Source organism: Lissotriton vulgaris, chromosome 8 (assembly GCF_964263255.1).
Source record: "Lissotriton vulgaris chromosome 8, aLisVul1.2, whole genome shotgun sequence".
In the NCBI taxonomy this organism is placed as follows: Eukaryota; Metazoa; Chordata; class Amphibia; order Caudata; family Salamandridae; genus Lissotriton; species Lissotriton vulgaris.
Window position 1 is genome coordinate 1,548,508,204 of NC_141696.1, and position 14,590 is coordinate 1,548,522,793.

Here is a 14,590-nt window from a genome sequence, read left to right on the forward strand (position 1 = left end):
GCCCCCTCTTGCCTTCTGTGACACTCTTTTTCCGCCGCTCGCATCCCCCGCGGCCCCGCCCCCTCGCTTCCCATTGGCCGCCCTGCTCCCGCCTCCCAGCTGCTCCTCCCTCCCTCTCCCCCTCATATAGAAGCCGAGCAGCGGCCGCGCCGCTGGCATGCCAAAGGCGCGCCTAAGGCAAGCCCGTCTGCGCCCGTCTGCGCCTGGACCGCGCCCAGCGCCAGTGCCCTGGCCCTCGGCGTTGCCAGCCAACTAGACGGAGCTATGACGTCGCCACCCTCCGCGCACTCAACACCGGCCGGACCCCCGCCTGCCACCGAGCCACCCCGAAACGCACCCACGGACCCTTCACCTGCCAAGCCTGCAAATTCACCTGCCTCCGGACCTGCACCGCACCCACCAGACCAGGCACGAGCAACAACCACCTCAAGTGCATCCTGCTCAACACCCGCTCCGTCCACAGGCACGCCATCAAACTCTGGAACCTCCTCGACACAACAGCGCCGGACGTGGGTTTCCTCACGGAAACCTGGATGAATGCCTCCTCAGCCCCCGACATCATCATAGGAATCTCGGATGGCTACAAGATCACCCGGAGGGACCGTGCCAACCAAACCGGAGGAGGTATCGCCATCGTCCACAGAAACACCATCCGCATCACGACCAACTCCGACGACACCCTCACCCCCACCGAGCACCTTCACTTCCAGATACACACCGACCCCAAGACAACCCTCAGAGGCACCCTCATCTACAGACCCCCGGGACCACGCACACAATTCAGCGAAGCCATCGCAGACTTCATCAGCCCGCTTGCCCTCACCTCCTCAGACTACGTCCTCCTAGGGGACCTTAACTTCCACCTGGAAAACAACAATGACAACAACACCACCACCCTGCTGGACAACCTCGCCAACCTCGGACTCAAACAACTGGTGAACACCCCCACCCACTACGCCGGCCACACGCTTGGCCCAGTCTTCTCCTCCAGCAACCACATCTCCTTCAGCCACTCTACCGAACTACACTGGACAGATCACAGCTGCGTCCACTTAAACTTCAGAAAAACCACGACCCACCACCACCTCCAACAGGCTCCCCGAAGATGCTGGAGCAAGATTACCACCGACCAGCTCGCCACCTCGCTGAGCCAGAACCCTCCCACCACCACTACGGACTCCAACAAAGCAGCCCGTAACCTCACACAGTGGCTCACCAACTGTGCCGATGCCCTTGCACCACTGAAGAATCCTCCCAGCAGACCCGGCAGCAAGAAAGCCTCATGGTTCACCAACGACCTCAAGAACTCCAAGAAATCCTGCTGCACCCTCGAGAAAGCCTGGCGCCACAACCAGTCAACAGAAAATATGACAGCCCTCAAGAACGCCACCCGCAAACACCACCAGCTGATCCGCACCACCAAAAGGACAGCATTCAGAGAACGACTGGACAACAACATCCACAACAGCAAGGAACTCTTCAGCATCGCCAAAGAGCTCTCCAACCCCAACGCTAGCAACAACGACATCACGACCTAGCAAGACCTCTGCGATTCACTCGCCTCGTTATTCCACCACAAGATCGCAAATATACACAATAGCTTTGGCGCCCAGACCACGCACCCAACCATCGAATCAACGCCCCTCACCACCACCCTCTGCACCTGGACCCCCGTCAGCACTGAAGACACCAGCCACGTGATGAACACCATCCACTCCGGCTCCCCAGCCGACCCCTGTCCACACCATATCTTTAACAACTCCATCATTGCACCCCAACTCCGGAACATCATTAACAACTTCTTCGCATCTGCCACCTTTCCAGAGAGCTGGAAGCATGCAGAGATCAGCACCCTCCTGAAGAAACTCACCGCGGACCCCATGGACCTCAAGAACTTCTGCCCCATCTCGCTCCTCCCTTACCCCGCTAAAGTCATCGAGAAGACCGTCAACAAACAGCTGACCGCCTTCCTCGAGACAAACGGCTCCCTAGACCCATCGCAGTCCGGCTTCCGAGCTAACCACAGCACCGAGACCGCCCTCATCGCAGCCACCGACGACATCAGGTCCCTGCTCGACAACGGGGAAACTGCTGCCCTCATCCTCCTCAACCTATCGGCCGCATTCGACACAGTCCGCCATCGCACCCTAACAACCCGACTCCACCACGCCGGGATCCAAGGAAAAGCTCTGGAATGGATCACCTCCTTCCTCTCCGACAGAACTCAGAGAGTCTGCCTCCCTCCCTTCTGCTCAGCGGCTACCAAGATCATCTGCGGCGTTCCTCAAGGCTCCTCGCTCAGCCCCACCCTCTTCAACATCTACATGAGCCCCCTCGCAGCCATCGCACGCCAACACAACCTAAACATCATCTCCTACGCGGACAACACCCAGCTGATCCTCTCCCTCACCAATGACCCCGCCACCGCCAGAGCCAGCCTCCAGGAAGGAATGAGAGATGATGCGGAATGGATGAAGCTCAGCAGTCTGAAGCTGAACTCGGACAAGACGGAAGAGCCCTCAAACTAGCCTGCAGACAATCAGAGAGAAAATGGAGGCAAGGATATTCCGACACCAACAAAACTCTCTGGAAAGACAACCTCCCGGCGTACAAAACTGCCATTGTCCAAAACAAGGCTAACTATTACTGCTCCACCATTTCCAACGCCACCAATAGTTCGAAAAGCATTTTCCAGATACTTAAAAATTTAACCCACCCAGACTGTGCCATCTCGATGCAGCCTCCCACCCAAGCCCTCTGTGATAATCTGGCAGCATTCTTCATTAACAAAATCAACACCATCATTCAAAACCTGAAGACCCCCCCCTCTCTGGGAGGCCCCAACATCCAGGGAGCCAGCATCAGCTCTCAGGACTTGACGCCTTTAGGCTCCAGCCCTATGGCTAAATTACGGGAATCCCCCCCTATCTCTGAATCCGAGTTTGAAAGACTGGCGCTCAGAATTACCTCGGGTTCCTCGCTCGACCCCCTGCCTCCAAAAATTTGGAAAAGCTTTGGAACAGAGCTCTTCGGCACTTTGCGCCAAATATGTAACCAGTCTTTGCTCTGTGGCTATGTCCCAACCCCGTGGAAACAGGCGTTGGTCACCCCGCTCCTAAAAAAACCCTCCCTGAGCCCAGACTGTCTCTCCAACTACCGACCCATCTCCCTACTGCCATTTCCTGCGAAAGTCGCTGAACGATGGGTCAGCTTCTGCCTCTTGACTCACCTTGAGCAGAACAACTTCTTAGACGATCTCCAGTTCGGTTTCCGTCCTGCCCACGGCACCGAAACAGCGGTCTTGACAGCCATGGAGGATCTTCGCATGCGTGCAGACAGGGGCCAGCCAGTAGCACTGATACTGCTGGACCTGTCTGCCGCATTCGATACGGTCAACCACAGGACACTGCTGCAGAGACTCGGCGAAGCAGGTGTGGATGGCACAGCTCAGCTCTGCTCTGGTTTCATTCCTACCTGCGGGACAGGAGACAAGCTGTCTCCCTCCCCCCATTCCAATCCGTTTTCGCACCTGTGCCCCAGGGAGTTCCCCAGGGCTCCTCCATCAGTCCCATCCTTTTTAACGTGTACCTCAAACCGCTGATCACGTTAATCAAGTCATTTAGGATAAAAACAATTAATTACGCGGACGACACCCAGCTCATTCTCTCCTGGGAAGGAGAAGATTCCATCCCGCTAACTTCCTTCCACGATTGCCTAAGAGAGACGGCTGGGTGGCTCCACAGAAACTCCCTCCAATTCAACTCCTCCAAAACAGAGGTTCTGTTTTGCGCTGGCACCAACATACCTCGCCAGTTTCCGAGTGACTTCTGGCCTCCAGAGACAAGGGACAAACCTCAGCCGGTCTCCTCGGTCCGCAACCTGGGAGCCATGCTCAATAACAAGCTGAGTATGGAAACCCAGGTAGCAAAAACAGTGGGGATTTGTACAGCTCTGCTACGCTCCCTGCGAAAAATCATGCCACTTCTCCCTGCACAAGCCCGGGCGTTGATAGTCAGGTGCACGATTCTCAGTCGCCTTGACTATTGTAACGCCCTGCTCCTGGAGTCTCCAGTCACGCTGCTGGACCGGCTTCAAAGAATTCAATCAGCTGCTGCCAAGCTGGCTCTTGGCTGGACGAGAAGGTCTTCGGCCACAGCGGCCCTGGCCGAGCTGCATTGGCTACCTTTAAAGCAGCGTGTGGCTTTCAAGTCCCTCTGCGTTGTCTTCAAGGCCCTGCATGGACTTGGGCCCAGACCCCTGCAAGATCTGTTCCTGTGGTACACTCCTACCAGAGACTTGCGATCATCCTCGGCCTGTCTGGTAAAGGTGCCCAGATACAACAAAGCCAGAACCGGGGTTAGATCCTTCAGGGTCGCAGCGGCCAAATTATGGAACAGTCTGCCCATTGACATACGCCAGATCTCACAACTTCTTCCATTCAGGAAACGCATCAAGACCTGGCTATTCCCCTAAATTCTCCCGCTTGCTATATACTTCGGTCTCTCCTCAGTAGAGTATTCACCAGCGCCAGGAAGCCTGCAAGGTATCAGCTGCGCTTTACAAATACTCAAAACAAACAAAGTCCTCATCCTCGGACCATCCCCCTCCGCCTGGGATGACTCCTGGTGGCCTCCTGTACTGGGTACCGCCCTCATTCCCACGGACCACGCACGCAACCTGGGTTTCATCCTGGACTCCTCCCTCACGATGACCAAGCAAGTCAACGCCGTCTCATCATCATGTTTCAACACCCTGCGCATGCTCCGAAAGATCTTCTGGTGGATCCCCACCGAAACCAGAAAGACGGTCACCCAGGCCCTAGTCACCAGCCGACTTGGCTACGGGAACGCCCTCTTCGCTGGAACCACAGCCAAACTACAGAAAAGACTCCAACGCATACAGAACGCTTCTGCACGACTCATCCTGGACATCCCCCATCACAGCCACATCTCTGCCCACCTGAGAGACCTGCACTGGCTCCCCGTCAGCAAGAGGATCACGTTCAGGCTCCTCACCCACGCACACAAGGCTCTCCACGACATGGGCCCCAAATACCTCAACAACTGCCTCACGTTCTACACACCCACCCACCAGCTCCGATCCGCCAGCCTCGCCCTCACCACCGTCCCACTGATTCGCAGAACCACCACCGGAGGAAGATCTTTCTCCTACCTGGCATCCAAGACATGGAACTCCCTCCCCACCCACCTACGGCTGACCCAGGACCATCTCTCATTCAGGAAGCAACTCAAGACCTGGCTCTTCGAGCAGTAGCAGCACACCCCCCCCCCCCCCCGCCGCACCCCGGCGCCTTGAGACCCTAGCGGGTAAGTAGTGCGCTCTATAAATGTGTTTGATTGATTGATTGAGGGATGAGAGTTGCAATGACAAGATAGAGAGGTGGAGTTCAATATTAAGAAGCAATTAGTTTAAAAAGGAGGAAGATAAGGAGGAAAGAGGGTCCGTGGGGATGGGGGCTTGTTCCAAATTATCCAGGGAGAGAGGGATGGGCGGTGGGCGAGGAGGGAACCCAGGATACGGGACGAGAGGGGTGTTCCAGATTCTGGCCTGATGAAGGCTTGTTGTGTCAGTGCCCACAATCCCAGAGGTCTGATGGTTGCTATGAGAGGACGAGGGGGAGAGTGGCAGGTAAAGAGAGGAGAGCTCATATAGCTCATCACAGGAATAACGTTAGCAGTCTCTTCACAATTCTTGCCCCCCGTAACCTGTTGGGGTGCGCCCCCTGGCCAGCACTATGCCCTAATGGAACATTACAAATAGGCTGTTGGATTCTGGGGAAGCCTTGCTCTAATTTGGTAAACCTAGCTTCAATAGAAACAAGTTTCTGCATCACTGGGTCTAGTAGCGAGGACATTTACTGCAATAGCTGATTGCTAAGGTCTTCCTTACTGCAAGGTAATGAATCAGGAATAGTATCAACAATAGAGCAGTCACTAAGGGTTTGCTGAAGCCCCCCAGGCCCCCTAGTGGCGGCCTTCCGACTACCCCCCCCCTGTCAATTGCGCTTGTGATTTGGCTAAAACACTCGCTTTCCTTTTCTTTGATGGAGGTTCACTCACAGCTCCCACTGCCCCCTGCTTAGACTGTTTGGCTTTCCCACCCCTGGTTGTGACTGGGGAGGCTGTGTAAAGGGGTTCTGGACTGGCTGGTGTTGATTCAGGGTGCACAGTTGAGGCTAGGGTAGCCTGTCTGGATAACCCTGTGGGCGCGACTACGGGGTCATTGATATGTATTGGTGTGGGGATGGGGGCTGGGTTGACTAGACCTGATGGTAGTGTGGGTACTAGTGATAGCCTACGCCCCATATGTTGAATGTCGTGCAAGAGTGCAGATTCAGCCCTAGTTAGAAATGCGTTAAGAGTTCCTACTACTCTACCCCCTAAACCCGATTTGCGTTTCCCCAAGCGGCTAGCCCCCACAGGTGATTGAGGTAAAGAGTGTCTACAAGGGATTTAATTTTTAAACTAAGTACATATAGTTTAGACAATATCACTTATAAGGTTCCTAAATGAATTGAACCTAAGTGTATCCATAGGATAACTAATATATTCTAATGTTGTTCAAAATAAAACATTCAATGAAATACAAAAAGAGGAGAAAGGGAAAAAGCACACAGCAAACTGATTATATATTTCTATGCGGAATTTATTGAGCGCGCGGACACCCAGGGGTTTCATGGTGCTGAAGAAAAACAGATGAGAGATGGTAAGTGAGGGGTCAGAAGTTGTAGTGCTCTAGCCGTACGCTTGTTTGAATAGCCAGGTCTTCAGTGCTCGCCTGAACTCTGTCAGCTTATATGAAAAAATGTGTATTTGAAAGAATCATGGGGATATATAGAAATGAATCAAAGTATAAAAGTTATGAAAAGTTGTACATATAAATTCACAGGTCAGTTCACAACATTTCATCAACTCCGTTAATTAATGAAGAAGATCCAATTCATAGATATAGAAAAGGTTTCTTCCAATGCACAAATGCTGTGGAGATGATGTTTTTGGTCGACGTTTCGGTCTTCCTTGTTGTCATCTATGAGACCATCATCAGGACTAGTTTTTTTCAAAAAGAATGCCCCCTATATAGAAACAATTATATACAATTACTGAATGTATCCACTGAATACAATAACATCAGTTGCCTATTTACAAACTAATAACCAACATAACAGAAGCTGTGTGCTAGATGAATATATGATCACATCCAGCATACCAAAATCCCGCATACCAAAATCCCGCATTTTTAATCCCGCAATTACAATTAGTCCGCATACCAAAATAACTACTACTTTTAGAACAAATATGCATTCATCACGCATGCCTTTAAAATGAAAAGGCATGCATGTTAAATGTATACTCGCTTTAAAAGTATTTTAAAAAAGTAAGAGCACCCTAATCTACACTGCACTCTAAAATAAAACATTCCAGATTTTTAAAAAAAATATATATTATTAAAAAATGGTTAATTCTTAATTATGTTTTTAAATAAAATGTACTTAATTAAAAAATATTTTGTTAAAAAATTGAATTATTTAAATTTATATTTGATTAAATATATATAAATAAAATGTAAATGAATATTATATTTATATATATATGTTTTTTTTAAATTACCCTGTAAACCCTAAAATACCCCAGTACCCCAAAACCCAAACCTAGCCCTGAACCCTAAAAAAACCCTGTACCCCCAAAACTCAAACCTAGCCCAGAACCCTAAAAATACCCCTGTACCCTTAAAATACCCCTGTACCCCAAAACCCAAAACTAGCTCTGAACCCTAAAAATACCCCTGTACCCCAAAACCCAAAACTAGCTCTGAACCCTAAAAATACCCCTGTACCCCAAAACCCAAATCAAGCCCTGAACCCTAAAAATACCCCTGTACCCCAAAACCCAAACCTAACCCTGAACCCTAAAAATACCCCTGTATCCCAAAACCCAAACCTAGCCCTGTACCCTAAAAATACCCCTGTACCCCAAAACCTAAACCTAGCCCTGAACCCTAAAAATACACCTGAACCCCAAAACCCAAACCTAGCCCTGAACCCTAAAAATACCCCTGTACCCCAAAACCCAAACCTAGCCCTGAACCCTAAAAATACCCCTGTACCCCAAAACTGAAACCTAGCCCTGAACCCTAAAAATACCCCTGTACCCCAAAACCCAAACCAAGCCCTGAACCCTAAATATACCCCTGTACCCCAAAACCCAAAGCTAGCCCTGAACCCTAAAAATACCCCTGTACCCCAAAACCCATACCTAGCCCTGAACCGTAAAAATACCCCTGTACCCTAAAACATAAACCTACCCCTGAACCCTAAAAATACCCATGTACCCCAAAACCCAAATCTAACCCTAAACCCTAATAATACCCCTGTACCCCAAAATCCCCTATACCCCAAAACCCAAACCTAGTCCTATACCCTAAAAATACCCCTGTACCCCAAAACCCAAACCTAGCCCTGAACCCTAAAAATACCCCTGTACCCCAAAACCCAAAGCTAGCCCTGAACCCTAAAAATACCCCTGTACCCCAAAACCCAAAGCTAGCCCTGAACCCTAAAAATACCCCTATACCCCAAAACCCATACCTAGCCCGGAACCGTAAAAATACCCCTGTACCCCAAAACGCAAAGCTAGCCCTGAACCCTAAAAATACCCCTGTACTCCAAAACCCAAAGCTAGCCCTGAACCCTAAAAATACCCCTGTACCCCAAAACCCATACCTAGCCCTGAACCGTAAAAATACCCCTGTACCCCAAAACATAAACCTAGCCCTGAACCCTAAAAATACCCCTGTACCCCAAAACCCAAATCTAACCCTAAACCCTAATAATACCCCTGTACCCCAAAACCCATACCTACCCCTGAATCCTAAAAATACCCCCTGTACCCTAAAAATAACGCTGTTCCCCAAAACCCTAACATACCCTTAAAAAATACTTTACATATCCCTGAACCCCCAAAACATATACTCTACACCCCCACATTAAAACCATATACTTACCTTACACTTAAAACTGCGGGATAAAAGTACTTACGTGATAATGGTATGCGTGATAAAAAATGCAGGATGATGGCTGTATCCCGTGCTAGATACCATATTGATGTAGTATCTCAAAGTAAAAAGCTATCCACCTAGTGGATCTAGTGGACAGAGTACTCCTTTTTAATCTAACAACATGTTTTTTTTTAAAAAGCTAAAATATTTCATGCTCATAGGTTAATCGTTTTAAGGGAATTTAGCAGCTTGACTCACTTGAAAGAATTGGCACAGTTGCCACTCGTCTCCGAACTGAATGATTATTTTCTCTTTAATCCAGGAGATCTATAAAGATGTATACTAATTATAAAATCGCCATAGAGTTGCGATAAGAATATCAGTGTTGAAAACATAGTCTAGTCAAACATACCTGAAGTAGTAATACTGGTCACTTAGTATTACAGGAGTTTTAATGATTCCAATGCTAGCCACAATGAAGAGGCCAAAGTCGCGGTATCTGAATTGAAAAGATATGTGTAGAATAATGTATATTTCAATTGTATATATCTATTTTTAAAGGTGCAAATGTCATTTGATTTGACATATGACCATAGTTAAGCTATTTATTGGAACTCTAGTCAATTATTCATTTAATGAAATAATAAGGGCTATCAGATTTCTTCATCAATGCGTATTTCATACCGTAATGATAGAATTATGGGCATATTTGTGTTATAAAATACAGGCGATTCGATAATTATAATTGCCCAAACGTATCGCCTTAGATATACGATTGTAATTTAGAGCAGTTGTAGTCGAGCCACAAATTGGACAACTGGCCGTGGTATAAGTTGTTCAAAGTTCAGGTATAAAGATTATATGCACTGCAACCCGATATTAAAAAAAGGGAGAATCACAAGAGAGAGCGTATTGAATTTAAGCGGTTAAAAACCTATACTGAAACATGATTTGCAAACTCAAAGATTCAGTTTAAATTGGCAACATGATAAATGCGATTCATAAAGCATCTCTTAAAAGGACATAGGTGTCTGAGTTTCGCATCGATATTGTTATACCGCGTGACATCTAGTACTCGTATGGAGACTTTTGCATTAAGAGTTTAAACTAAAATGGTCAAAAAACCATGCTCTACAAATAGTCGGGCTTTTAGGCATTCAAAAAGGAAAGAACTTGAGAGCATTCAGGTCGGCTAAATAAAAAGCCGCTTTACAACGGGGGAGCACCAAAGATAGGGCAGCACATACTTACTAGTCGCACGATCGGCAGTTAAACCCTCCACAATTTCGAGTTAACCTCCAACGAGACTGCTCTGGGTTGTGTCTATTTTAAATACCCGCACCCGGAAGTAATCCTTAGGGGATGCTTAGTGTTTGGTAAAAGGAGCCTTCCAAACGGATCGGCCATCTTGGAATAGTTATTTACGTTTTAATTCTAGCAATAGTTTTCAATGTTCTCATATTAATCAATCATTTTCGACATTTATAGTCTATTCTGATGAAAATTATTATACATTTTCAAACCTATTTATAAATTCTACCTGAATATCATAACCTATACATTTCAAAGTATGCTATACATTTGTAGAAACATAAGACAGAAATTCAATGGTACAATTATAAATCGATTTTTCAATGCACATGATACGATTTATAGATGTTTCTTAAAAAAGTTATGTGCTGGATCAATCCTACCAATGATTTACAATTGATTTCAACTATATTCACATTTGTCTATCCACAAAGGTCTAACAACAGCTAAAGGCTATAATGTTATCTAAGCAAAATAACATATATTCAGCGAACATACAATAGTTCTATTTCATTGTAAACAGAGCCCAACTACATAATTGCAGTTTACTCAGTATAGCAAAAAGATAGAATGTATCTATCATCATATACATGTATAAAGAAGGTCAAAACATCGATGTACTAGACATGTATACAAATTTAAATGGATTTTTTGAGCAGTTAATAAACAGAGCTTCATACACAATGTGAGCATTTCCATGAATCAATTTTACAGTAATGGATACACACATTGATATCAAAACCTCCATGTTGAAGTGTGTATTATAGTAAGCATATTAATCAGAACATATGGGTAATAAATTCATGCAACTGTAAGGTTTATTTCATTTCTCTACATTAGGCAAGCCAAAGTTTGCCATTCAGTGCTAGAGTTGAACCCATTTCTGATTGAGTCAGCAAAACAGATCCATCGTTGTTCCTTGATGGTTAAGATACGGTCAACATTAGGTTGTCTCATGGTGGGTTTTACAGTTTCTACCACCCACCATGTTACGTCGTTCTCTGTGTGTTTTTTTGATAAAAAGTGTTCAACCAAGGGTGCGTTCTCAACATGGCAGATAACGTTAGATGTATTGCAGTTAGAGAAGCTTTTCAGAGTGATAGTCTTTCCCTTGATAAGAAAGCTTTCACAATTCTTGGTTGTCCTACATGCTACACATTGGGTACATTTAAAGTGTCCAACTATGGGGCTCAGTTGACGCATGTTGTCAACCAAGTCGGTGTCTTTGTTGCTATAAGCATGAACCAAGCGGTCTCTTAAATTGGAGCCCCTCTTGAATGCAAACATCGGTTTTTCACATAATTCCGGTATGTTTGCAAGCAATGACCAATGTTTTATAACCAATTTTTTAATTTGGTTGGTGGATGTCCCAAATGTCGTCACACATACCAATTTGGTGTCATTCTGTTTTGTTTTACTTGTAAAAGGGCATCTCTATCATTGTACCAGGCCCTTTTTAAGGAGCGTTTAAGAAGATTGTTCGCATAGCCGCAGTCATGTAGCTTGGCTTTTAATACTTTAGCTTCTGCAAAGTAATCAGAGCGTCTTGAACAGTTTCTCCGTAAACGGAGAAACTGCCCAAACGGCAAACCATCCTTAAGTGCTAACTGCAATACATCTAACGTTATCTATTGTATTGAAAGCCCATGTGGCCTGAGATACTTGGGTAAAACCACGCAACCTGTAAAGAAACGTATCTTGCTGCATCAATCTAGAATTCGCTGCCATGTTGAGAATGCACCCTTGGTTGAACACTTTTTATCAAAAAAACACACAGAGAACGACCTAACATGGTGGGTGGTAGAAACTGTAAAACCCACCATTAGACAACCTAATGTTGTCGTATCTTAACCATCAAAAAAATTCAAAAATTGGCATTTGCAGAATGGACTAATGACTACTAACTTTACGTCTGCACTCGGGCCGGAAATTCTGGCCCGGAGGTGGAGCTTCTGCCCCAGAGGCAGAGCTTGCGGCCCAGAGGCAGGGCTTGTGGCCCGGAGGCGGAGCTTCTGGCTCGGACGTGGGGATTTAGCCATGGCTGAAATCTCCACCTCTGGGCCGGAATCTCCGCCTCTGGGCCGGAATCTCCGCCTCCATGCTGGAAGCTCCGCCTCCGAGCAGGAAGCTTCGCCTCCGGGGTGAAATTTACGGCCCAAGTGCGGACAGAAAGTTAGTAGTCGTAAATCCATTCTGTGAATACCAAAAGTAGTAAGTGCATTCTGTGAATACCAAAAGTAGTAAGTGCATTCTGGGAATACCAAAAGTAGTAAGTTTAGGATTTTGTCTTAAGTTAGTTCTGTGAATCGGACCCACAGTTACTGGAGCCATGCTGCAACTGACTGAAGTGCACTAAACAGGGAAAACTGGTCCTGGTCCGCTTGTGTTCCAGTTCAAGGAGGACCTGACCTGGCAGTTCGGGCTGGACTGTTCCCATTTGGCGCAGGGTCAAAACTGATTTGCATGTGTCTGGGTCCAAACTGGGGTGGCAGAGTGTGGAAAGGAATGATGGCTTGGGATCCTACCGAGAGTGATTGCCCGTGGATAAGCAAGCATTCCTCCCATCACCTTTTGTCTGTGTGATGTACCTCATTATGTGTGACTCAGAATTCCTGACCTGGCAGGTAAAAAAGTTAATGAATTGATCAGAAATGATAATGTTTGCAGATGTACTATACCTCAGAATACCTGGTGCGGTAATGCAGAGAGTCTTGGTAAAAGATTTGAAAGCTTGGAATTAGCATTCAACAGCATTTTGAAGAAAGTTTTAATCAGTCTTTGCCATAAGAATATCACCAAGATCAATTATGTTACATGAATACTACAATTGTATTTCTTCATTTTTGTCTACTAGAATCTTTCCTTCAGAGACACAGACTGAATCTCATCAAAAGAATGGGGAATATTAAATCCATAATGGAGATTCTACAGCACAAACACATACTCCAGAATGAAGAGATTGAAGACGTTCTTGCAGAAAATATCAGCAGCTCACGGAATTCAAAACTGATTCAGATGATAGTAAAGAAAGGAAATGAGTCTATACAAGAGTTCTTGCTCGCCCTTCGAGAGAAAGACCATTCATTATACAATTACCTGGAGAAATCTGACTGATCGAAAAACAGGAAAGATTCTGTCCATCTGTCATTTTTTTTTTTTGCATTACATAGCAGGAAGAACTTTGACACAGAAAACATACCCTCCCCAAGGCTACCCAAAGTAAAACAACGTATCACTAAGGGGCAGATTTGGTGTAGCGTGGGTCCTTCCACACTTCCACCCATGGATTTTGCCTCATACCCAGATTTACTATGAGTGGTAGCCTTGGGAATACTCCAAAATGCATAGCCTCCCCAGGTGAGGCATAAAAGGAGAAGTGCCTGCATTGGCACTAGGCAGTAAAAAGGGCACCAGCAAATGGAAAGGACTGGAATGCGCAGTTTTATGTTAAATATGGCTCATTCCTGTTCTTTCACGCAGCAAGGTGGCTTGCTGAGCTGTGCTTCGGGAAAGTTTGCTAAATGAGGCCCCTACTGTATGGATTCTGTGTGCTTTTAAGTTGTGGTTTAAGAAATGTGTCCTTTCCTTCAACACACATTTGAGAACCCAAAATGCACATTCCAGCGGGCCACTTTTATTGTTTTGTCCCTGAATTTCCTCTATCGGATTAGAAGTCCACGGCTGGATCAGCTTGTGCCATCCTGCTTCTCATTCCATGATTCGGAATGAGCCAGTATAGTTTCATGTCACAAGTCATGTAACGCCAGGAAGCAGACCTGGAATCTGGAGTGAGGCTTTGCGTCATGAGAAACCAGAAGGAGCTGGATCAACTTTCCTTTCCCTCTCTCTGTTACGCCACAAACTAGTAATGCATACTACTGTGTTACTGTGGCTTCATCATGTGTCCTTATGCGCTATTCGCTAGTAACTCTTGTTGTTATTATGTAATCCTTGTGTAACTTATGTAAAAATGTTGTAACTTGCAACTCGCTATTCCTTATGTAAAGCGCTCTGATACCTCCGGGTCTAGCCAGCGCTATATAAAACTCAAATAAAATAAAAACTCACATTGAGGTACATAACAATATTAATGTGTAGAGGATAACGTTGAATATTTAGGGAAGCTAACTAATAACCCTTAAGTGGGTTGTATTTCCCTAGAAGTAGGGGAGGAAAAACAATACATTTACGTCTATCAATTCAGGTCCATGCTTAAGTAAAAACATTTGCACTATTGTTATCCTTACTTCATTGCGTATACATA

The 14,590-nt window shown here is 46.3% G+C and overlaps 1 protein-coding gene across 1 annotated transcript in view; it reads left to right on the forward strand.

Annotated features, from left to right (window-relative positions):
- LOC147700347 (NACHT, LRR and PYD domains-containing protein 3-like) overlaps positions 1-13,460 on the forward strand; it is a 484,040-nt gene extending 470,580 nt beyond the window's left edge. The window contains exon 12 of the mRNA XM_086936309.1: positions 13,181-13,460. Within this exon, the coding sequence (XP_086792435.1) occupies positions 13,181-13,440 (260 nt within the window). The 3' untranslated portion in view covers positions 13,441-13,460. The remainder of the gene's footprint in view (positions 1-13,180) is intronic.
- The last annotated feature ends 1,130 nt before the right edge of the window (positions 13,461-14,590 follow it).